Raw genomic sequence first — 27,753 nt, 5'->3', positions numbered from 1 at the left:
AAATAAATCGATTAAAAATCTCCGATAACTTTATTTACAGACCTTGCATTATAATACAATCAACAATAATTAAAACATTACAATTTGAAATTCACATTAATTTATCTAACGTAAAAACATCAATATTTTATCACTATTTTATCGAATTCGTATTTATATTTGTTCTACGTAAGTTCTACGTACTCTGAAGTCCATCTGCACAACGGACGGTAGTTCAACCAACACTATACAAATAGTTCCTGTAATTTTGTTCAAGTAAAACTCTTACTAATACGGACGCCATACGTCCACCGGTCTTCGATCTGAAGTTATTAGTGACTTGCTGCGAGTTCTGTGAGGATCTGACCAATCTGGGGAGGCGGGTCTCTTCTTCGTTGAGCTGGATGCTGTGGAACGACCTTCCTCTTCGGGATTCGAATTTAAGTCGTCTTGTTGTGCTGGAGGTCTCAGCCACCAATCATAACCTCCATAGAGTTGGGAGTATAACCAAGCGGGTGGTGTCGGAAGCAGTGGAGAGTTAAGAAATAATTGCGCTGCTAGAGCGCTGTGGAAAAGACTTGAGGGTGGAGGAAGGGGCTGCAGTGGTTTCCTCGGTCTGGTAACTGATGTGAATGCGCCTGGACGATCGTCTGGCGGTGGACTGCTTGAAGCGGTGACCGATATGTCATCGTCATCTTGCGGTGAAGACGGACCTGAATGAACTGGACTTGTCGTGCTGTGTGGGTGCACTGCAGCTGGGTTTTCCGACGCTAGATCTGAGAAAAACAAAAATTTAAATCATTATTTTATAGAGCATTTACACACACAGATGTTACCAATATTTTTCTAATATCCGCCAGCAATGACTAAAGCCCACCTGTTTCGTGCGGTGTTGGGAGTACAGTGTGGTGTTGCGCGTGCGCAGAGGGCAACACGTGTGGAGTGAAATGAGCATGTGGGGGTAGTAACGGCGGTGGGTAGTGTCGAGCCAGCGCTCCCCACTCGCCACCGGGTAGTCCGGCTAATTGATGAGCTATACCTGTAACAATAAGTTGAAATTATACTTTTGATATAATTTTACTGAGAACAAAATATTTCAGTTGTTTAAGAAAAAACAACATTTACGACTCAATGCATTATAAAAGGCATCTCTTTAAAAGTTGTCAAACTGCGTCTCGTAAGTACTACTTTTTTATTGGTCTCTTTAGATCAGTGTACACGGCCCCTCAAACATTAGGGCCTCCAAATTCCTACCAGATAAAATCTTACAGTCAATACTACCCATACACGTGGTCTGTAATTTTAACCTATTTTTTTTAACAGTTAATGAGTAATAAGCAAACAGTAACTCGAATGATAAAACACTAGTTAGTTCGGCAAACTTTGCAGAACTAACCAGTTGCCTAATAATTTGGTATTTTCGAAAATTATTGTTTCTGTTTTAATACTTGTAATTTAAGTTGAATAAATCCTAAAAACTTAGTTACTAGGTTTACTTAATTGAAAATAATCATAGAGAATCCCCTATTATTTTTAACGATGAAATCCTTCAATAATTTAATGACAACCCTGATTTCATAGTATATTTATTTTAATTAAAAATACTTGTAATGTAAAATTTTCAATCAATGCGACAATAAGGGTGGCGCTCCACTAACGCGATCTGTTCAACGTTTTCGTTAGACTATTTAAATAATGAGTGCCTCCCTCTGAGCTTCAATCCTCGTCTTATCTCCGCCGCGGCACTCCTCGATTGTTGCCACCTTCATTGATAACGGGTTCTAAATGTTGAAGTGAGCATTAGCGTATTAAATTTTTGGGATTTTGGATTCGTATTTATTACATGTTATTAAAAAAATATAAAGAAATTTTTGATTTGAGTAATATGTGAAGAAATACTTCCTAATATTTAGTCATCATAATGTGTCATAATTATTGGTACGTATACATATTTGTGATCAGTATACTTAATTCAAATATATTTATGTCATTACTTATTCAAATATATAATAAGTTAAATATTACCCACGTTTAAGTACTCGTAATACGCTTACAAAAAAGCCATATAAATTTCTTCTTTTACCAGCTTATATAAAACATTTTTTAATAAAATAAAACGTAGACAGTATCATCATAAACACATTAATGAAATAGGAAATGTGTTTCGGCGTCATAATTTCCAGTTGACATTTTTAAACACATAAATTAACAAAGTTCGCCGACGCCGCGACCCCGTATATTCGGCTTAACCCTTTAGCACCCACCTTGGGTAATTCCCACCCCGAGCCAACCCAACCCTTTCAGCAATAGAATAAATTACAGGCCGTTTTATGTCTCTGATACCGTCGCAACGAAAATGTTAAACACATTATTTTGTATCCAACCGCTTAGCCTTTATAGGTGTAGTGCTTCACGAGTTGGGCGCAATTAGACAAAAGCCTCTTTTTGACGATTATCCGTTTAATCATCCTTCGAAGTAGCTTTTACGATAACGATTTGAGATATTGAATCTTCGAGGGAATTAAATTGAATTTTAAAACCCCAGTAATGGTTCACATCGTTAGCGTAATCGGTATTTAAGATCTCGGATGGGGCTATAGTAAACTTGGACTTATGACATCTTATACATATGAGAGCGAAGATGTTAGTTTTTTCTACTATTGACGAGTCCGTCGGCGCGTTAAACAATGATCTTTACTTCAGAGCTGTGGGTTCGCTATTCCGAGTCAACACACAAAAGATATGGATTTTTTTACAATTAACTTAAAAAATCTTAACATTATTACAATTATGCAGATACATATTTAAGATAAGATCCAAACTCACAAATGTAACCGAACAAAAAATTATTGTCGCGAAATTAACCTCAAAATTAAATTAAAACTGTATAACTGTGGTTTTTAACCTTTAAAATTACTGCTTTTCAAGAAAGAAAAAACTTTCTTCATAACCTTTTTCTTTAAAAACGAATATTCAAAATGTTTAAGCTTTAGCAAATTATTGTTGAAATTATTTCAGTTTATATTTATTTTAAATTCAAAAGATTTTATTTATTCTATCTTCTAAAAAAGCAAAACTCATACAAACTTTAATTTACTATTTTTTTTCTTCTTATTGTAAAATTTTTAAATGTGTTGAAATGAACATTCATTTATTAGCAAAAAATCAATAACATATGAATTATAACTTGGGAAATGATGGACACAAACAACCGTTACTTGTTTCATTGATCAAAACCTTTCTATTTTGGTTTAATTATTTAAAAAATGAATCAGTCAGTCAGCAAAGAATAAGAACAGGCTGCAAGAAGTAAGAACATGCTATTTAATGAGTAAAGACCGTCAAGATTCGTCGTACATCGGATACGCTTCGCTTCAGCCTGTAATATCCCTCTACTGGGCATAGGCCTCTTTTCCCATGTAGGAGAAGGATCAGAGCTTAATCCATCACGGTGCTCCAATGCGGGTTGGCGGATATATTCCCTACTATGAGTAACGATCACTATCAAGTGTACATGATAACAACCGGAACCGACGGCTTAACGTGCTCTCCGAGGCACGGTGGAGAAACCCACAAGGACTGCACAAACACCCAGACCACAGCAAACACCTGTATGACCAATACAAATGTTTGTCATGTGTGGGAATCGAACCCGCAACCGCCAGCGCAACAGATACAATTCATGACTGTAACCGTTGCGCCGACGTGGCGTCCGTACATCGGATAATGTAGGCAAATGTATTCGATCCTAAGACTAAAAGGCATTCTTTCGTATTCGTTGTTCAAAGTTGCAGAAGAAAGGGTAGCGCCAGACTATTTGCATTCGTTAAAAATGCCAGAATACTTTGCTTTGTGTTCATAGTGTGTAATCGACGTGTAGTGCGTTTAAACGAAACGATGTTAGTATGTATTTTATATTCAAAACAAAAATATAGATAAAAAACTGGTTTAAAAACACAAACTGAATATTAATATACTATTGTGGACATTCTTTCGATACCTACACTTTTCATAAATACTTCATTACAGCATTATTTCAGGAAATTAAATTGTAATTGTAAAATATGCGTATGAAGCGACACCTACATATATGACAATATTTATACGTAAAATATAAAAAATAAAAACAGCTCAATTATAATAAAAATGTAACTAATACTATTATCCAATTTTAACTAATATTATTATTTCAGTTGAGTTTTAACATCTTTTGACAGAAAAATATAATTAGTTAACAAAATTTAAAAACACAAGTATCAAGACTATCACCTCACACCACACCGAGAACAGCGCGCCTCCAAAGACGTGCCAGTTCGCTACATTACTCCTTTCGAAGGGATTTTTTCCCGGTTTGAAAAATAGCCGCGATGCGAGAGGGTTGAACCAAAACATTTTAATGCCATTTCCTAGATTGCCTCTTGCATTTTTTCCGCCGCTTTCCTACAGCGCTAATCCGCGAAGACGACTGGGATTACCCGGATAAAAGTATTATCGTTTTTAGTGTGATTCCGATGTCCCGGGATTAGAGGAATTTTTAACAAGTGAAACCCTCTACAGTGATTAGGAAAAGGGTTGGCCTTTTAAGAAATTGTCTTACAGCCATTGAAATTTTGAACTATTGTAGACTTTGGGAATTGACTTTATTAAAAGACGAAAAGAAAGTTTTTAATTAGACAATATAATTATTATTTTATATAGATACCAACCCGCCTGCCCAGCGTGGTGACTATGGGCAATACACATGAGTTCACACTATTTTTGGCGCGAATTTGTGGAGGCCTATGTCCAGCAGTGACTGCGATAGGCTGAATTGATAGCTTTTACATCACTCATTGAATGTTCATTTAAAATTTCAATGAAAGGTAGAGTATTGCACTTTTAAAGCTTATTTTAATAATAATAATAATAATAATAATAATAATAATAGCCGTGTGGTTCCCGGCAGAGTAGAATAGGACCACCCCTTCCTACGCCTAGGCTGTCGTAAAAGGCGACTAAGGGCAACAAAAGCTGCATAACACCTACGCAGCCTCCTCGGAGAGCGTGAGTGCCTCTCCAAGTGAGTATATTAGCACTCAAAAAACTAAAATGATGGAGGACAATTTGGAAAGGCGCATAGGGCCGCTGCCTGGGGGACGCCAGGGCGCGTCTGGAGCTGGCGCTGGACGTGGCAGCATGCGGGCCGCCAGCCAACCCCGCCGACCGGCACCACCACCTGACCGGTCGGGTTATCCACCATCCCCACCAGTTGGCTTGGCGACGACAGAGTCCCAAGTGACTCAGCATTCGTTGCCCGCCGCTGGTGGAGTACGTCGCATGAGATGGACACCGAAAATGAACGAGAGTGTCATGCGTGCGTACTATAGGGCTGTAGGACGTGAAACCGGGCGGACTGGCTACCGGGCAGTAATGCACCGCGAGTTCCTACTGCTTGAGCCTACGCTAACTGTTACGGAACAGAACCTGGCAGATCGAGCTCGGTACATCCAACGAAAGGGCATATTTGACGCCGCCGAGCTCGAACGATTTCGACGTGAGGCTGCTCCTGAAGTCGAACCCGTGTCCACGGTGCGCAACGAAGTGTCAACACAACAAGAAGGCGTTCGTAGCGAAGCGCCTGTGGAGGTGATCACTGAGGGAGCAGTCGCCCAAAAAGTAGAACAGATGAGAGGGATCTTGCAAGAGGCGATTTCCGAGACTCAAGGCGCTCCTCTGGAAATGAGACCGCGACTCTCTCGCCTCCCCCTCAATGCCGCGACGCGGAATGCCATTGAGGCAGCCAACAGACTGTTGCCGCCCTATTTGGAAGGCAGCCTCAGCTTGGAGGATACGGGTTCTATTCTCTTCGGCGCCGCTCTAGCGGTGCACCGCCTTGTCGGAGCCAAGACCCAGGAGTCTGGACGCGCTACTCATAAGAATAGCGACGTACCAGCCTGGAAGAGGAGAATAGAACGCCGTATCAACCTGGCCAGGGCCATCATTGGTAGGCTGCTAGCTTTCAGGTCGGGCAACACAAGGCCAAGGATTGTGCGCTCTGTTAGAATGGCCTTCAACGGGCTAGGCATCAGCCTCGATCAGCCTGACATAGCCGATAAACTAACGGAGCGCATCGACGGCCTGAAGCAGAGAATCGCGGCATGGGGAAAGCGCATTCGCAGGTACTCTGAGAGAGTTGAGCGCTTTCGACAAAATCGCCTCTTCGTGAGTGATCAGAAAAGCTTCTATAGAAAGCTGGAGAACCCGATATCGAGCTCTGCTTCCCTAAAACCGAGTACGGTTGACCTCGTCGCCTTCTGGCGCAACATATGGTCAGGGGAGGTGGAGCACGAGGAGGGCCCTTGGATTGCGGCGGTTCAGGACGCATGTGCTAAAATCGAACCGATGAACCCAATCGCCATCTCTACGGAGGACGTCAGTGGTGCGGTCCGGCGGGCTCCGAACTGGAAAAGTCCGGGGGCCGACGGTCTGCATCACTACTGGCTGAAAGGGCTCTCGGTCTGCCATGCGACCTTGGCTCGACAATACCAAGAGGCAATAGATCGGAAGACACTCCCGAACCTTTTCACTACCGGGATCACTCACTTAGCTCCTAAGTCCACCAACACCGCAGATCCCACCAACTACCGCCCCATAACGTGTCTGACCTCCATCTACAAGACACTGACGTCCGTTCTGAGCTGTAAGATCTCACGACATATTGGTGAGTTTAATATCTTGTCTGCAGCTCAGAACGGATGTCGTGGAGGCGGTCGCGGTACAAAGGAGCTCCTTCTCATCGACTCTGTGGCGGGCCAGCTTGTCAGACGCAACCGTCGGAACTTTTCGGCCGCCTGGATCGACTACAAAAAGGCTTTTGACTCGGTGCCTCATTCATGGCTCCTGAGGGTCCTCGAGCTGTACAAGATTGACCAGGCAGTTCGAGACTTCCTCGGAGTATGTATGGGGCAATGGAGCACGATCCTATGTCTCCAGGGCGAGCGACTGACGGGTGCGGATGACCCAATCAGGATACGGAGGGGTATTTTCCAGGGTGATTGCCTGAGTCCACTATGGTTCTGCTTGTCCTTGAACCCTCTAAGCACCCTGCTGGAGCGTTCGGGGACAGGCTTTCAGTTTCGGAGAGGAGGTACTAAAGTCTCCCACCTTCTCTACATGGACGACCTCAAATTGCTGGCACCTAACGCTGCACGCCTGCAGGAACTGCTGAAAATCACTACGGAGTTCAGCAGTTCCATCAGGATGCAGCTTGGAGTGGATAAGTGTGCGGTCGTGCATGTGGACAGGGGTCAGGTGACTCAATCGTCGCAGCTTAGTCTCGAATTAACATCATTCAAGACCCTTTCCGAAGCTGAATCTTACCGGTATCTGGGCATGTCACAATGCATAGGGGTGAAGGAAGTGGACATGAAACAGGCAGTTTGTGAAATCTTTTTTGGACGGCTGACAAAAGTTCTTCGGAGCTACTTGTCTGGAGCCAACAAGGTCCGAGCCTATAACGCTTGGGTCATGCCCACTCTCTTGTACACCTTTGGCATACTCAGATGGACTCAGACCGAACTTGACGCCCTGGACAGGAGAGTCCGCACAACTATGACGTACCATCGCATGCACCACCCTAAGTCGTCGGTCATGAGACTGTACATCCCGCGGAAGTGTGGTGGTCGAGGCATGTTAAGCGCTAAGACTATGCATAACCGCGAGGTGTGCAGCCTCAGGGCCTACTTTGAAACGAGACGGGACAGCGCTTTGCATGGTGACGTTTCAATGTGTGACAAAGGACTAACCCCCCTAGCCTTGGCCAAAGAGAACTGGCAGAAACCGGTCGTACTGAGCACCTCTGACCGGGAGACCGTATGGATGGAGAAGGAACTGCATGGACGGTTCTACAAGGCGCTTCACGCACCACACGTGGACAGTAAGGCCTCCGTGCAGTGGCTGCGATTCGGCGACCTCTTTGGGGAAACTGAAGGTTTTGTCTGTGCAATACAAGATCAGGTGGTCAAGACGAACAACTACCGAAAGCACGTCCTGAAGGATGGCACTCCCGACTTCTGTCGAGCCTGTCGTCATCCCGGTGAGTCACTCAGGCATGTGCTTTCGGGTTGTTCCGCGCTTGCTAATACTGAGTACTTGCACAGACACAACCAAGTGGCCAAGATTCTCCACCAAGAGCTTGCTCTTATGTACGGTCTCCTGGAACAGAGGATGCCGTATTACCAATACTCACCGGTGCCAGTACTCGAACGCGACGGAGTCCGGCTCTACTGGGACCTGCCTATCGCCACAGACAGGACGATACTGGCGAACAAGCCTGATATCGTGGTAATGGACAGGGCACGGTCGAGGGTATTTTTAGTGGACATCACCGTCCCGCATGACGAGAACCTCGTGAAAGCCGAGACTGAGAAAAAACGTAAATATCTGGATCTGGCGCACGAGATTGTCGACATGTGGGGTGTGGGGTCAGCTGAAATAATCCCTATCGTAATATCTGCCAACGGTTTGATCCCGGTTAGCCTCGCTCACCATCTGAGGCAACTGGGGATCCGGGACGGTTCGCTCGCAGCCAGGATGCAGAAGGCGGTGTTACTTGACTCGGCTAGGATTGTCCGCCGGTTTCTCAGCCTACAGCCCTAACCCCCGGCCGTTTGATCTCCCTGCCGGGGCGTATTCCTCCACCCGCTTATATTTATATATGTAAGTATAAGTAAATTTACTATATTATTTATATAAGTAGTTATTATAATATATGTATCTATTATGTATTGGGAGGGCGGAGTGACATTCAGTACAATAATAATAATAATAATAGCTTTATTTAAAATAGACATTTTAAAAAAATGGTATCAATTACCAAAAATTTATTTATACAAAGGGTTAATTACACAAAAAAAAAATTGAGTTCAGCCCTTTGTACCTAATAATATAAATGTTAAAATCTTTTTTCTTTGCTATATATTATTTCTGTTTTTGGTGTGTATACAATAATGTGTATTATTGCTATCATTATTTTATGCAAATGTGCACTTTCATATAATTTGAAATGTAAAAATATGTCACTTCAGTTTTTATTATTAAATCTAAATAATTGCAGGCTTACGCTTAACACAAGCTTACGTGATTAATAGCATAAAAGATTTTTAGGTTGCAATGCATTTTTCTTGCCATAGTCATTTTTTTTTTTTTTTTTTTGTAATCTTGTTTTAAACACACTGGCTATAGTTAACAGGAAACCCGAATGCTAGCAGTATGGGTCCTTAGCGAATCATATTAGGAACTTATATAAATAACATTTCGTTCTTCATGGATGGGATCATCATGGGTCATGTATGGAATGGGTAACATATATAATAAGTGACTATTATTTTTGTGTATATCCCAACATTCTTTTTACAGGATAAAATTACCACGAACACACGACTTTAAACATATAAGACCTAGTTTCAGGATAGCTCAGTAATATCCCAATTTGTAAGTAAAACCGTGGGATGCCACTGACGTAAGCCAAGACTGATGCCTCGCGTACATCATAAGGTTAATAAGGGGGCTCGCGAACTAACGACGAAGCTTTGTCAACGCGCCTTAACCCGACGCCATCTTGCGCGCCATGTTGGATTTCAATCTGCTTAACACTTAATGAATTTGCCTCTATTGATTTTGTTTAACCCCTTTTTGTTTAGCTTAATTAACCTTTCGGTGTAAAATAGCGACAAGGTTATGCGGATGGTTGGCTTTATTATTTATTTTGTAATGTCAAACAAAGTAATGAAAGTGCTTTCACTTAATACTTTTATTATAAAGTATTATTCATTATAAGTTGAACCATCGGTAGCACGACCATTTATCTCATAAAATTTAACCATTATGAATCTTCCATGTGTAATAAAAAGCATATTGTATTATTATATATGGTGTCGTGAAAATTGTTCGCATTTAGAGTTAATCGAGCTCGCGTCATCATCATACGAATTCATTTGAAAGCGTTTAAAGTCTCGGTAAAAGCGCGAATCACGCCGTACAAAAGGCTGTATGAGGTGGGTGGGACATTTAAAATTTACAAATGCGTAATTATGCACCCGCATTGTCGCGTGGTGGGCGGAAGGGTTATGCCCCTACTCTTTCTTCCCCCTCTCCCCCCAGAATCCCGGGCTTCCGGGCCTAATGCTATATTTAATTTTCTCTAAGGCTCCCTCATTAATAATGCGAAGGCTGCGACTTTAAGTGGCGCTCACACGCGACGCGCGACGTGAGCGACGCGGATGTGAAAATATATAAGATAACAATTGGACATTTCAGAATGCCGAAAGCCGCAAAAAATTTCAATTTTATTTAAACCAAACATAAAAAAGATAGAATCTCTCTGAATTTAGAATATTTTCTCACATGAGCAGACATAATAATAGGCAGACTAGTCTAAGCCAAGTCGCATCTATGGACACAGCTAAGAAGTAGCCTTAAACAAAAAACTAAGGCAATAACGCACTTTTTTAGATAATTAATTATTTATAAGAATACAATACATCCACACAACATGCATATTATAAAATAGTCATATCCAAAATTTCTCAGATCCGTACTAAGAAGTTAGAACGCGGTGCGTAAACGTGAGTGTGGATAATTTATCATGATTTCGAAAGGGTTATTGGTGTAAAGGGCAGCGAGATGCTGCTTTGTCAATCTCGCGGAATTTACATACTCGAGTGTCTAAATTGTTTATATGAAAGTGTTCCACTTCCCTTGTCATGAAAAGAGAAGAGTAAAATTAAACAGTAAAGGCTGACAATAATTATTACGAGAACGAAACTAAATAATTTACATTTGCAATAAAAGTGTGTATATTCAATAATAGTATTTACATTTACGATAAAATTATAGTTATTCGATAGAACGAAAAAGCAAATCGATCAAAACCGCAACTAAACCGTTAAACGACTTTCCGATACCAATATACGGTTATAATTTTCGAATCTCGGTACAGTAAGAGATCGAGGTGTATAATTGGGTTACGGGCCTTTGACGCCCGCCCTAACGAGGTTTACTCGGCACTTGCGTTGCTCCTACACTAAATACCTCGATACAATAGAGGTGACGACTACACGTACTGATAGATTATGTTAAGGTAAACTCAGTCTTGGATGAGGTAAAGTGAGGGAATTTTAGATAACTATTATGATGTCAGAACAGTAATAGATATATATCTATTCTTCTTCATCTTTGTGTTACGTAAACAATCTCATATTAAAGTTGTGCTTTTATTACCTATTGTGTTTATTTTTATGTAGGTTTTGTTTTTGTATTATTTTATTCATTTGTTTTTACATTTATAGTTAATAAAGAATATTGTTTTGCAGTATTAAACATTATTAAATGAGGTTTTATTTATAAGTTATATGCAAAAGAAGTCATTCCGTATAAAATATTAAATATAATAAAAATAATAATACACGTTATTATTATAATAATATCAATATTGTTGCCATTTGATCTCTCTGCCCGAGTTAATCCTCCAGCCGTTTTTGTTAATCCACATGTATATATTTATTTAGCAAAGCAAAGGCGAATATAAAATTTATGGCGATATATATATATATATATATATATATATATATATATATATATATATATATATATATATATATATATATATATATATATATATATATATATATATAATTATTGATAAATAATTACTAATATGTATTCTGTTATCATTTGTAGATAATATAACCTTGCTACATATGTAACCTGTAATCTGGTGATTGTATGTTTATTGACTGCCATCTACTCAATAATATCCATTTAGTGTAACCTTAGTAAATAATTCTGTCTTAGTATGCGATGACATAAATATGTCAAGTTTGTTCATATGCAGTATGGCTAGCCCCTTCATTGGACCACACTTCTCTATATATATTAATACACGAAGTAAAACCTTTGTAGGTACCCGTTTTTACGAAAATTGCGCGGACAGAGGAGAATGAAATTTCGCACACTTATAGTTTTTATAGAGAAGGAGTGCAGAATGTTTTCAATTTTTGTTTTGAAAAATATATTAAATCAATAAAAAAACATTACACACATTACTATATGTATTTGACACACACACGCATATATACTCTTTTGTTTATTATTATAGAAGTGTAGTCTTCAACAATAGAATCTTAATAATGTTTAAATTTATAATTTAAAAATTAATTATAGTCGAATTTCAACCACTTTGTGACCACTAGTTATTTTTAATTAGTATAAATGTTTACATCTATTTCTATCAATTATTTTTGAATAACAAAACGATTGAGACGTGATTCTTTGACAATGATTGCCATGACATGGCAACACAAATCAAATAATATGCATACTTACAAGGCACGTACACAGAGCGCTCTAAGATGAGTCGAATTATCTACGTAAAGTGCCAACAAGGTGGTGCTTGGCAACGAAGCTACTAAGCAACGACAGGTGACAGTGTATGTGACAATAGAACTGCAATAACTTTCTATGTATTTTTTCTAATAAAATAAATTATTTCATACAACAAATTAGACAAAAATACATAGGTATAAAAATTAACTATAGGATAATATTACATCTAGATGTTTATGTAATATTTTAAAGCTTTTTCTATTCATGTTCTGGACAAACAAGTGATATGAATAAAATTAAAGAACCCTTTCCTCAATTTTGTCTGCTTTCAAGTCATAATTATACGTAACTATTTAGAAATGATAATTAAAAAACAGTACTTAAAAACCAAAAACTTCATACACAAGTTCTCGTACGATTTATGATTATTCAAGGAAATATATTAATTTGTTCCTTAATTTTATTTTTGTGTTATTTAACATACGACGACGCGTTGCCGCAACGGTCACAGCACTGATTTGTGGCTGTTGCGATCCCCGCACATGACAAACATTTGCATTGGCTATACAGATGTTTGCCGTGGTCTGGGTATTTGTGCAGTATTTGTGGGTCTCCCCACCGTGCTCCGGAGAGCACGTTAAGCCGTCGGTCCCGGTTGTTATTATTTACACCTAATAGTAATCGTTACTCATGGTAGGGAATATACCGCCAACCCGCATTGGAGCAGCGTAGTGGATTAAGCTCTGATCCTTTTCCTACTTGGGGAAAGTGGCCTATGCCCAGCAGTAAAATATTACAGGATGAATCTTAGCTTAGTTATTTACCATAACATACTACCCTACTGTAATACCGTAGAGTTATTTATTATTTATTATTCTTGCATTTGTAACGAAAAAGAAAATACAAGTACAATATCTTCGAAATGTTAAAGAGGGAAATAGATAATTAATAGCAGTTCCAAACTTTTCGGCCAAATGAAATCCCCTTTTGAGGCGTCGGACCCGACGGGTGACAACGGTCGGTGACAATTTAATATCCACGGGTGTTTAGTGTCGGAACGTGCCGCCTGCTGTTATTCATCTTTATAGCATAGACGATGGTTCAAGATTGACTCAGTTGTATAAACGGCTAGATATATCTTGCAGTTTTACCTCAGTTAATATTTATAATTGCTGCACTACAATGTATGTAGTCGTAACTTTTTTGTATCGTATGTTAATTTTAGGTTAAGAAGTTAGCGGCATGTGACATATGGATAAAATAAATGTCCATAAACAATCGTATACTAGCTATCTCATCATGTGCAACGTTTTGATCATTGTAATTATTATTTTTTATTTATTGTTTTCCTCTATATATTAGCTTTCTCCACGACTTCCTCCTCGTGGAATTTGACAAAAAAGTTTTTGTTCAGTTCGCAGAGGTATGATATAAATAAATTTCTAAAATAAAAGTAGTTTACGTTACTCCTTATTACATCAGCTATCTACCAGTGAATGTCCCATCAAATATTGATATTATAGATAGAGAGTAACTGTAGACCAATCAAGTTCGTTAATAAAATAAGTAAAAGTTAACATTTACTTTAACTTGTCTGCTATTAGTAATTTTCACAACTTCTTAAATGGAGTCAAAAATACACATTTTATTAAAATATATATTATATTGTTATTTATTATGTCAATTATCAATAGCAAAATTATCACCCAAGTCCCTTAAATACTAAAATAAGGCTATAGATATAAACTTGTTTATTTCCACACGTATCATTGCTAAAAGACATTTATCCTAACTAAAAAATACTCAGTATAAATATTTATCCTTACCTGATAATTTAAATGGTAGTGAACCCATCAGCGGGTCTGGAGCGAAGCGTGGACCGAAGTGGAACGGATGGAAGCCGTGGTGACGGGTCTTCGAGCGAGGTTCTCTTGGACCGTCCACTGTGACCTTGATCGCTTTTTGATAGGTCGCTATCTGCGGCGGCGACGTGGCAAGCATTATTGTCAACGTGAAGGATTTACCTGTTGATAAAATAAAGAAATTTTAACAGAATTATTTAATCGGTTTGTATAATTAGTTATTATTAGCATGTTAGCTCCTGCTGCGTGGCTACCGTAGTAAAGAATATAGCTAAACCCTCTTCCCGTGGGTGTCGTAAAAGACGACTAAGGCATAACGCAGTTCCACTACCATTTTGGAACTTAAAAAGCCGACCGATGGTAGGATAACCATTCAACTGCTGCCTTTGTAATACGCAGGCCGAAGACGGGCAGCAGCGTCTTGCGTTCACCAACCTGCTTGCCCAGTGTGGTGACAATGGGCAAAACACATAAGTTCATTCCATCGGCAATGCACTGTGATAGGCTGAAGTGAATGAGTGATGTTAGCCTCACAGTTATACCCACGTTAGTCCCAAGTTAATGCCAATTGAACAAAACAAAATAATTAATTTGGATATATTAACTGTAGATAGTTGATAGTTGATAATATATTTGTAAACGATTCAGTTTTAGCTTTAAAAAGTTACAAATATAAAATCCTATCCTACCTACATAATTACGGATAATTAAAATTTACGTGCGATTATTGAAATGGCTCGCAAAGGATAGTAAGAATCCTTATTATTGAATAGCTCTGCGTAAACTATAAATTGAGCCAAAATGCCGTGAATACCTTAGATTGTTTGGCTACATTTCCTTAACATTTTTCAATATTATTGAATAGGAACTAATATTTATCAAAGATTTCATGTGACAAATAGAGTGATGTAAGTACCTACTCCATGACAAAAATCCGCAAAAATTATTCGAAATGATTTGCATTGAAATAGTGCTAGATTTTACAAAATAATCCTCAAAGTTGCGTCACTTCGTTAATATAATTTAAAGCTATTTATTTTTATTCAAAGCACGTCGTCCTAAAAAAACGTACGAAAATAGTCAAGACTTCAGGAGTCTGTGCTGATTTGTGTAAAGCTGTCACAATGCAATGTGCGTGCCGACACGTTTTGCGTTCTCGAGATACCGAAATTAGGACGCTAAAGAATTTCCTTGAGAAAGTATACCGAAGCGATTGAGAAACATTGTAAATTACTTTTTTTTTTTTAATTTTTACAAACCATTATGGATTCCACAATGTTTTACTTAAGAACATATTTAAAAAATTAGAAATTTGATTAAGCTTAACAATCTTATATAGGTTTTTGTTTTTCTAAAATATTTTCAAATAGTTAAATAAATATATTTTTAGAATAAAGCTCTAACGTAAATACAATGTAAATACTCTTTGGTGACTGTGGCTGAACCTATCACGTAACAAGTGTTTAGATACCGTATCATGAAATGGAAATAACAATATCGACCAAGATTCGTGTTGTCGTATACATTGCTGCACTGTTACTCTAGAATAGTGCATTAATCATACAAAAATAGTAATGGATGTAATGACAAAATTATTTGCTGAAAATTAAGGTAATAAGTATCGGGAATAGGAGCAATGACGGAACGGAATTGCCATCGTAACACATCCACCGCAGAGCAGCCGCAAACACGGCGGCAAGCGTTTGAACAATCGCTGCCATATCGACACATACCTAATGGTAATTCTGGTGAAATTCATGGTCGTAATCTAGGCTTCATAAGCGGTAAACAGATACTGACTATGCCATTCATTCAGCATATAAAGTTGTGTGGTAGTGACATATTGAATAGCGATAATGGCATGTTTCGGTTCGGTTGTACAAAATCATCGATTGTATGGTTTGTTTGAACAATTAATTAACTTGATGTCAGTTTTAGTTAGTTATTGCTTCCTACGCTACGGCTAAACTAAAGTAAATATTTAATACTCAATATTAATAAAAACACAAGATGCATCGTACCCGTAATATAAATAAGTCTAATAATAATAAATACTCGCAGGTTTAAACATTACTGTCACAATATAGATTCTAAATCATTAAATTTTATAGATACTTTAAAATTTAAACGAAACCTTTTCTGCTTTTTATTCGCATTTTTTTAAAACACAGCCATGCAAGATGGAAGTAAAATTGTTAAAATACCTATTCTTTCAACACATAACAGTATTTCTGTATTACCTATAACGTCTTCGTATATAACGTTAAGTCTGCGCCAGTACTATGTACCTATTCCTGTACACATTTTTTTTTTATAAAGAAGAAAGACTGGATGGCCAACAGTTTTCTGAACATCCACTACGTTGTCCTACTTCTATTGACACTAAGGTAACGTAATACACATCAGTATTCTTTAACGATACGTTTATGTGTAAGATTTTCCCTAGGGTAGTCAGATCGATCCTTTGGTTAGTCACCTCTTGGTTTAATGGTTAACGAATTCCATTTAACAGTTCACCTTAAAACTCAACCGTACCCAATGCTTTCTACAGTTAAATGATGTAAAACAATTTTATAAGGTAAGGCACTAGGTGTACGCTCGGCTGTTGGCAACGGACCAATGTCTTAGAGGACATTAACTTTTGTCTTATAAAACTTAGGTTGAGACAAAAATTTGGACGTAAAAAGTAAGGGTTTAAAATTTACGTCCTTTGTTTTATTTTCATTGATAAAATGAATTAATCAATATTACTTCTCTACCCACTTGCACTTTTAGTGATAAAAGTTTATGATTTGACATTGACAAACTAATCTCTTTTTGATTCGACATATATGTTAACAGGTTAGTTTTGTGCAATATTAGGTGCGGGAAAAGTTTCTTCGTATTTTATATAGAAACAAGCTTCTACTGGCGACTTCTTCCGCGTTTACTCCGCTCCTATTGCTTTAAAAACATATACATGATTCATAATTATATGTATGTAACATTTTGTTTGATAATGTGCAGCCATCTCGTAAGTAGTGACAGGATTCCGTTGCTGTAGAAATTTTGCAACTTCTCACTAAAACCTCTCCTCTTTTGATATTAACTTTACACTACCTAAAGAATTCTGAAGAGACCGAAACAGATGAAAATCTGAGAGTGCAAGATTGAGGCTATATGTTGGATCCATTAAGACTTCCCAGACAAACGTGATGAAAGACCACACCTTTACTGTTGATCAATTCTGGCCACTTATTCTCAATTTCCTGCTTAAGTCTCGTCAGCTGTTGACGATAGAAATCTGTATCGATGGATTGATTGGTATGAACTACAATTTAAAAACATGTTTTTTTTTTTTATATTAGTCAACAAAAATCTAAAGAAGGCAATTGTAAAAAGTCAATTTCAATTTATATCTAGAATTGTATACTAAAACAATATCATGTCATTTTAACGTTTTTCAAGATCTTTTCATTGACCCTTGACTTTCAGCCGAATCACATATCACTTATATTTGACATTTGTATCAAAGGGCATGCAGAAAAATGCGTTCAGCGTGCACTTAATAAATCATTGAAGTTATTCATAAAAAGACTTTCGTCTCCCCGCCGTGAACATATTGCAGGCCGCACGTGCGACACTTCATAAACTGCGGATATTGATCCCGAGGGGCGCCACTCTTCATAAAAATATGTTTGCATCGAGTAACACGGTTCAAGATCAAACATGTTTTAGAAAATATTTACAACATGCGTATTATATTGCATGCGATATGTACATAGATATTATATTATTGCATTTTTTAATATCACTGAAATTTGTGTGTTTTATTGGATCATATATGACGTATATAAAGTAAAAGTATCTGAGGATTCATTTATTGTACTATAAACTATTTCACATTTTAATTTCGCTTTGTTTAGAGTAACTGTACAGAAGTTGAATTTTGCACATTAAGAATTGTACGCTCAGTTGAAAACCTAATAGAGTTAGCAATTTTCCCGTTAGATTAAAAATCAACTTTATAACGTCATAAACTAGACGGGGGCGTTAAGATAAGAGTTCTCCGTCTGCTAAATAAAAAATGAGCCACAATCGTAATGGCAGCGAGCTCCTTTGATCTCGGTTTCATGGCTTACTGGGGATTTTAAGCTTAGAGAGCGGCAATTTGGATATAAAATACCTAATGCGGACCGATACGCTTTAGGGACATTAGCGGATTGGCTGCGGAGTACGAATGTATTACTGCCCGTATACGTGAGTGAAGACCTTTATGTTGTGTTATGCGTGCGAGCCTATTAAAAAGTCACGGTTTATCGATTACTGTAAAGGCCATTTATATAAGAGAGGTATAAAAAAAATTGATTCTGATATAAATATAATGAAGGGTGGCTATATATCAAATATTACACTTTAAAATCCAGTCAAGCGTTCTTAGACATTAACAGGTGAACAAGCCCCAGTAATAAAAGCGAACGTCTACAAGTGAGACACCGTAAAATTCAAGTTTATTGAAGCGTCTCAAAAGAACAAAAGAAAAGTCAAAAGCGTGTACAATTAAAAACCTCCCCCGAGACGCACCTCAAGCCGAGCGGTCAATATTACTCCCGGAGACCCTCAATTTTCACCACTCCCCAGCGCTAATAATAATAATTAGGAATGAGTGGTTCAATAATTAAAAACGGAAAAGAGAACTTCCAAAAGACGGCCACCAAAGGAAATCTGACCTCCCTTTCTGACAAACGGAACCCTCCATTATGAACAATCACTCTCTCTCACCGCGCTTATAAATTTCTTTCATTTAGCAGCTCCTCGTTTAAATTAATAAAAATTGAAATAAACGCACACCTTAATATAAAATTGCAGTTACGTTTTATTTCAACATTATTTTCATTTATAAATGTAAAACAACGTATTCTATCATATAAAACGTAAATGCGTAACGACAATGAGGAAGATGTTTTCATTTGAACTATACAAAGGCATTTGAAATATACAAAGGCATTTTCTCATACGTTTCCTTTTATTTCGTACGGAAACATATCATACCGAAATTAATTAAAAGTATAAAAGTCTGAGCAGAATACCAGATACTTCATTAATTAGAATACCCTAATATTTATAATACAAATTGCAGAAGCTAATTCATATTCCAAATAATACTCACATTCCGTAATAACAAGGCAAATTTAAAACCATTAGATGTATATGGGGTAACCGTGCGGTGCATCAAAGGGAAACTCTCGAGTTAATAACGGAAGGTAAGGCGGAGATCTTTTTACGCTCCCATACAAAAATAATTTCCCACCTGGAGGGAAGGCTGGGGCGCTTTTGTGTCGTTTTACCAACGGTGTTTGACTAACAAGCCTCTTCTAGTGCCAGCGAGGAACAATAGTGGGACAAGCTAATAGTGTACGTTTTGTGCTATCAGGACGATTCACGTTTCTCGTTAAATGTGAAAGTATTTTTGCTTGTTATGCGAATACTCGCAAAACATATTCCACTTTAATATAAATATTATTATAGTGTACGTAGCTGTGATATAAAATATAATATTGCTTGAATAAATATAGCTAAGATTAAACTAGCCTGTTGGCGCAGTTTGCCGCCATACCATTTTTTATGTGTGGGTTCGCTCCCACTCCTAGTCTGGGCGTATTTTACATATTTATTTATAGTGGTATTTACTTATATCTAATTCATTTAAAGGAGAAATTCTTGTATATACATATACATCTTGGAATATCTACATCTTGGAAACGGCCCGATGATTTTCATGAAACTTACTATGCAGATCTAGCTAGGATTCATTTTTGAAAGTAACGTTTTATCCGTGTTTTCGGGCAATGAAAAACTGCCACAATGTCATTAGAATAAGAAGGTAAATTTCGCCACCATCTACAAGATTGTAATAACTCAGGTGGGAAATCGGGCGGTCCCGAAATCAGGAGTCCCCGGTTCAAGTCCAGATGAGATGTCCAGATGAGAGAGATGTCTCCAGTCCAATTATTTATTTCCCATTTTTTGTTTCGCTATTTTAATAAACATTTCATATTTTTTATTATTATTTCGGTAAGATCGAAAAATATTATTCATATTTCATCAATATGTAATTCGTATGTAAATAGAATTTCCAAAAATCACGATTTGCCAAAAAAATATTTTGAGTGAAGTCATCCAGGTACTGTAGATTAATTAAAGAGAAAGTATGTATCTTTATCATTATGGTTCCTAAAACACAGACATTAAGATACGAGTATCCACCGTCTATTCCGAGTGTATATCAAACTTAAATTTATTAATTTATTTATTTGAAAATAACGATAATAGGGTGCTTAAAATTGTACCTATTTAAAATCTAATTAGACCAATTAGTTGTAATTACTTTTTATTTAGAAGGCTCTAAAGTGGGGTCAATCAATCGATTAGCAGATGTCGCCTCTGACTACTGGTGCAGTAAATTGGTCTCTTATTGCGGGGAACATAATAAGGACGATACCGGTGCCTTTGATTTCTATATAATCGTTAAAATGGAATTTGTGGTCAATGAAACGTTATTTTGGGTTTTAAAATATAGTATTTTAAAATTGTATCATCAAAAATCATCGGTAATAATGATTGAAAAAAACCTTCGCTTTATTCCAAAATAATTACTTATCCAATTTGTAATTATTTTGTTTCAATTGATTGAATAAATATTTGATAATAACTATTTAGTAATTACCCTATAAATTATACTACAACGTTACACTGCAAAATTTATCAGAAAAAATAACGAAGAAATAAAAACATGGTTCGATCTAATTATTAAAAAAAAAACCGACCGATAAATAATTATTACAAAACATAGACGGACCCTAAGATTTTAGATGAAGCTGACACGCAAAAACCGAGAAAACCCGTAGCTGGCCCTCATTAAATTTTTCGCTTATTAAAAATTCCCCGCGCCCTGTCCGTCAGTATCGGGTAACTTTTTTATACCGAGTAACAAAAGTTGTGTTCCACCGATCCCCCTTGGTCCTCTAGCTCGATAATTTGAGTGAGATTTTCTCGCAATTTAAGATAAACAAAGAGAGCGCTTACCCTTAATTGGAAAGCAGAGCGTTATTCACGAAGGAACGTGACAAATAGACACCTCTTAACTTCTTTTCCACTTTCCCGTTTAGGGCTGTAATGGTTTTTTGTACACTCGCTGGCCAGATGCTTTTATTTGTTTTAAGAAATGTTAATGATTTACCTCCGTTTGCCTTAAACTTATAAAATTTGTTTTATCCTCAATAGATTATTGAGGAAACTTTAGAGTAGATAGTTGTCTTTTATTTAAAGTCAAATCTTAATCCAAAATGCTTTATTTCCATGAACATTGAGTAACATTCAATAAAAATAAAAATCATAATTTAGTGAATCACTTTGTTTCGCATAAACGAGTTTAAGTTTTTTACATATGTTAGAAGATGTCAAAATTATAATTTAACAACCACATTTCATGTAAAAGATTCATTACTACTAAATATAAAACAAAATTTAATTTCTATTATTTAATTTACTATTACTGCTTTCAAACAAACTTTACGCTTTTATATAATAATAACATATTCTACTTGTGTCAACGTACAGACACTGTATCATTACATCATCATTACAGCCTATACAGTCCACTGCTGGACATAGGCCTCCACAAGTTTACGCCAAAAATAACGTGAACTCGTGTGTTTTGCCCATAGTCACCACGCTGGGCAGGCGGGTTGGTGACCGCAGGTTGGCTTGCTTTGTCGCACCGAAGACGCTGCTGCCCGTCTTCGGCCTGTGTATTTCAAAGCCTGTGCTGTGTGGCTACGGCACTAAAGAATTTAGCCACCCCCTCTCTTCCCGTGGGTGTCGTAAGAGGCGACTAAGGGATAACAAGGTTCCACTACCACCTTGGAACTTAAGAAGCCGACCGATGGCGGGATAACCATCCAACTGCTGGCTTTGAAATACAGACACTGTGGAGAAATAATATTCTGAACTGTGCTGAAAAAGCCTATACACATTCCACACCCAGGTAAAAACCTCGTCACTTTTTCAAAGAATTCTCAATAGTTAACTTTCCACGCTACTCCACTATGGGTTGTCGATAACTTCCAAAAATAATGATCGTTATCAGCCGTTTATGACAACAACTCGGGCCGGTAAATTTACTTGATCTCCAGCACCATTAGAAGACCTATTAGACCTACATTGAGTCCAAATAAATATTCATATCGTATCGTAACGTATATATCTTGTTCGATTTTTATTTTTAATTTTTTTATTGGTATTAACATTTGTTAAGTAATATAATTATAAAATATAACCATATGGTATTTACGGAAAAATCGACTGTACATACTCAATAATTATAGTTGATAAATATATTTCCTTTTGTTTTCATTACATTTCTTTTCCTTTGGAAAATTTCATTTAAATATTACAGACATAACATAAGATATCGCAAAGGTGCTACCCCACCAGATCTATTTCAAAAAAGTATCTACTTAAAAACCTAATTACCTTCATATAATGTACCTTAACATCAATAAACAAAATAGTACCTTTATAGTTGTCTTTTTATTTCATTTCCTTTCGCAAATTCCATTCAACTGCTACAGACATGACATAAGACATCGCAAAGTTGCTACCCCCTCTGTTGATGTTGCTTCCGTTACCCCGCTTCGTTAGCTCCCCGATATTTGAATATGAGACGGAGTTACAGTTCGATGTTCCGTTTGCGAACCCTAAACATCTAAGTTTTACACGCGTTCTGTTTGTTTGAATATTGAATGGAATTAGTTTCCCACTCGTAAACTTACTAGTCACGTAAACAATAGTTTGTTATATTGCAATATGTTCAGTTCTACATATATGCTTACTTTTATTTCGTAAACAGTTAGTGCGAATGTCACTTTTTTGATCCGGTTTTCTCGATTTTTATCTACTCCTAGATATACAAGAAGTTATGTTTTTATCTCATAATGGTATTTGTTTATTTACTTCCACTGTACTGTAATATTCGGGTCAAGACTCAGATAGGTAGTAGGTTATTAACATCATAACGATTATTCAGAAAATTTTGGTATCCTCCTAATTCATTCAAGATTGATAATTTAATGTTATGAAACGATAAAGAAAAATTATAGAATGAAACCATTCACTTTTTCTTAACAAAAGGTCTGAATAAAATAAAGTTACTTTTATATATAATGAAAAAATATATTTATGTATTGTTATTTAAAAAAAAATATCAATTCGTTTGTTAATTATTTTTGTGAAATAAGATTAAAATGACAACGACACTCGACGATTAAATTATGACGAGACCAACAACATAGCTACCAATTACATGTAATAAGTCAGTGACAAAAGATGGCAACGGTGGTCATTACTCTATAGTCTATTAAAATGTTGTTTCAATTGACTGTAGCTTAAGAAAAAACCAAGGGTTAAATACTAAGTATCATTTTCAATTGGTAAGGAGAGCCGTAATTGCGAAGTTCTATAAGTGCTATGTCTGCGTCTAAAGTACTAGACTTAAGTTGGTTAAACCTAAGTGCGTATTAAGTTAAGCCGGCGATTAGTTTCTGGCCTATCACACACTCGGAACAGACATGCTAGAAGTGACATCGTGACTGTAGGTCACATGTTTAAACTTATTGAACCTCATTTACATATCTTGTATAGCATTCCATGGTGGCATTGTTGTTATTTTATTACAAATTTTATTATCAACTAAAGCATAAAGTTATAAAAATTTAACAAGTAAATAAAAAGCAAGTGAGTTTAAATTTAACACTGGGTATTTATAACTTTTATTTACTCATTACTATTACAATTAAATTTTCTTTTACTCTTATTTATTACGCACCACAGACTTAATAATAAAAAGTTGTTTATAGTCAGCAAAATTTTATGAAGAGGACAGTTCAAAAACATTCTTAGTTCTGAGGTATGTAACTTACGACAGGGAAACGCCTAAATGACTAACTTTTAATCAAACAAAATAAAACTAACTCGATAAGATTCACAGACATTTATATAATCCAAATAAAAATAACCCAATAAAAATAAACGAAAAACAAAACAGCAGCTATAAATGAGTATAAATTTAAACAGCGCAAACAATATCGTAATGTATTTGACCTGGACTAATAGCAACAAAATAACTTTGATGTTTCAGTACTAATGTAGTAGAATCTTAACAGATCAATTACCTCCATTGACTTAATATTCCGACAAAGAGAAGACCTGTTGAAATATTCAGCAGTGAAGGCGCACGGGCTTTGTTTTTGAGTACGGACTCAAGGAAGGGGGGTTTTTTATGAGTAGACGTCTGCATTATCGTAAATATTTAGATATATGTTCGAAACGAACGTATAAAATATTTAATATGTTTTGAGTATGGATTTTTTTATCAAAATGTTACGGTTTCAGCGTTTTTGTTTTCGTATTGCCATATTATTTTTACTTTAGGAGCGAAATGCGAGAAACAAACTTATTGTTTTAACTGTTTGTTATTTGTTATATTTATAAGTATTTATATACAAAAAAAAAAGATACCATACATATTTTATGTATGTTTTAAAGTAATTTACAAAATAATCACCAATTTAAAAAAGGAATACAGCTTCTGTTCCTAAAAAAAACAAACTAAACAAAGACGTAAAACCACAAGTTACAACTATCGTTTTCGAAATTAATAAAACAAAACTCTACCTTCGTATTATTTCAAGTAATCCTATGCGAAGTACCACGTGCAAATAACCCGGTCAATTGACTTCAACATAAGTCGATTTTGCGACGTCTACACTTGAGGTGATTCTGAACAGACCATTGGATATTCGATTGCCTTATAAATTACTGCAATGGCCTTTTTACCCTTTCGAATACAACGTTTTTAACGTCATAAAAACTGCCCTTTTATATTCCGGAGGAGGTACGCTTGATGTAGCGTAATGTACAGATATGTATCTCTCGGAAAATATGTATTATAACTCGTAATAAATCCTAACACCGCTTAAAATTTTTAAAAGAATGTCGATTACTTTAATGAACATGTAACTTCTCTTCTTAATAAAATAATTTTAAAGTGAATAATTTAAATGCAAAACTTGTACATTTGTACAAGCGCATAGCGTCACTTTTAAAATGACGTTTTTGTAATGCATTGCACATTTTCAAAATTCGACCATATTTAAACAATTTAAAAAAATTAAAAAAAAACTATGAAAATAAAAAACCTTTTAAAAAAAATTCAATTTGACTCATCATCATTATCATCATTGCAGCCTATTACAGTCCACTGCTGGACTTAGGCCTCCACAAGTTCGCGCCAAAAATGCGTGAACTTATATGTGTTGCCCATAGTCACCACGCTGGGCAGACGGGTTGGTGACCGCAGAGCTGGCTTTGTCGCACCTAAGACGCTGCTGCCCATCTTCGGCCTGTGTGTTTCAAATACAGCGGTTAGATGGTTATCCCGCCATCGGTCGGCTTCTTAAGTTCCAAGGTGGTAGTGGAACCTTGTTATCCCTTAGTCGCCTCTTACGACACCCACGGGAAGAAAGGGGGTTGCTATATTCTTTGGTGCCGTAGCCACACAGCAATTTGACTACAGACTGACAATCAAACAAAGAGTATAATATGCGTGTGTGTGTGTGTGTCAGATAAATGGAAAAGTGTGTGTAATGTTTAATTTATAGATTTAATATATTTTTATACATAATTTAAAAAAATTATTAGCATTCTGCACTCCTCCCCCATATAAACTTTAAGTGTACGAAATTTCATACTCCTCCGTCGGCGCAATTTTCGTAAAAAGGAGTAGGTACAAAGTTTTTGCTTCACGTATTAATATATAAAAAAAAATATAGATTCTAATACTAGCTGACCCAGCAAACGTTGTATAGCCCCTTAATCCCCCTCCCCCTCTTTTAATTAAGGATTATGTAAAATAGATGTTGGCCGATTCTATTTGATCATTTTTAATTCAACATTTTATAAAGTTACACCTATTCGAAAAACAATCGGTTCTAACCGATTTAAAATAAATTTACACTTATGTTCAATATAAGAAAGATAAGAATGTGCTCGTAGATGTTGAATTAATATTCAGACAACATATGTAAAGTTTATTGTAAAAGAAACCGGTCATATTTCGTGACCTCCAATCATACCGCGTTAAATGTGATGAATCCGATTATTTTGATCAGAGACGTCGGACATCTAAAAAACCTAATAGGCAGCGATAAAAAGATTAATATCTAATTTGTAACCTTGCCGAAAACGTTAAATCCAAACCGTACTATCTTTTCCGAAAATATTTTGTGAGAAGTCGGAAACAATACCGTTGTTTAATTAGCTTCATTCTTAATATCAGCTAAAAAAACAATTACAAAATAAATGTAAATAAACTTACCTCTACCACTTCTCCCAACGAACCTCAGGTCATTAAACTTAGCGACTTGATTCTTCATCACTGCAGTGCAATTCCTTAATTCTGCAGAACAGTTTTCATCATTACCAGCCCTCACAGTCACTAATGTGCCATCACCAACATCACCCAAGGCTACCACTTTGAACGCCATTGGTAAAGTCTTATTTGATCGCCAGTGTGGGGGTAGCACAGTGCACACCTAGAATAAATGCGACTTAGTTTATTAATGGGCAAAATAAGAGATATTTATAATAATATCATTGTATTCAAACTAGCGTATATAATTTAAATACATTTTATTTATACAGAAAAAATACTTTGAGTTGTTCACAAACGATCTTGTTTCTCACAAGTTCTGAATCAAAATTACTACACACACATCAGCCTATCGCAGTTCACAGCTGGACATAGACCTAAACAAGTTCGCGCCAAAAATGGCGTGAACTCATGTGTTTTACCCATAGTCACCACGCTGGGCAGGCGGTTGGTGGCGGCAGGGCTGGCTTTATCGCACCGAAGACGCTGCTGCCCGTCTTCGGCCTGTGTATTTCAAAGTCAGCAGTTGGATGGTTATCACGCCGTCGGTCGGCTTTTTAAGTTCCACGGTGGTAGTGGAACTATGTTATCCTTTAGTCGCCTCTTACGACATCCACGGGAAGAGAGGGTGTGGCTATATTATTTACTGCCGTAACCACACAGCGTAAAAATTACTACTATTAATACTACTACGAAGTAAAATTTTTAAATGATTTTCTCACTAATGAACAACTTTTGTTATCAGACGCTTTTTATAAAAAAAATAATTTGCAGAAAGAAGGCGATATAAGCGCACAAAATTCGCTCGCATTCAGTAGTAAATATATCGTGCATGTATTTTAAAATAAATAAAATTTAAACAAAACTACTCACAACATGAGGACAGCCAGTTTTCACCAACTCGCCGGGATGATCCGCTAATAGACCTTCCAGGGTCCTCTCCGCCAGAAGCTCTGCCGTTAAAGGCTGACTTGGCAGCGCATTTCCGTAGCTAGATGACGGCGCCTCGTGCCCCAACCCGTTAGTAGTCGAACTCACTTCACTCGATAGATGCATCGTCCACTGATTATATCGTATAAA

General features: G+C 36.8%; 1 protein-coding gene across 1 annotated transcript; it reads right to left on the bottom strand.

Moving 5' to 3' along the window:
• Positions 1 to 11: 11 nt before the first annotated feature.
• LOC123660511 (segmentation protein Runt-like) lies at positions 12 to 27,729 on the bottom strand. The gene is made up of 5 exons (XM_045595573.1): positions 27,547 to 27,729; positions 26,620 to 26,836; positions 14,169 to 14,366; positions 857 to 1,018; positions 12 to 755 (listed from the first exon to the last, which is right to left on the bottom strand). Exons 1-5 carry the CDS (start codon positions 27,727 to 27,729, stop codon positions 268 to 270), a joined length of 1,248 nt encoding a protein of 415 aa, XP_045451529.1. The 3' UTR covers positions 12 to 267.
• Positions 27,730 to 27,753: the final 24 nt, after the last annotated feature.

Source organism: Melitaea cinxia, chromosome 15 (genome assembly GCF_905220565.1).
Source record: "Melitaea cinxia chromosome 15, ilMelCinx1.1, whole genome shotgun sequence".
NCBI lineage: Eukaryota > Metazoa > Arthropoda > Insecta > Lepidoptera > Nymphalidae > Melitaea > Melitaea cinxia.
The sequence above is the reverse complement of the archived record's forward strand: the minus strand, read 5'-3'. Positions and strand labels throughout refer to the sequence as shown.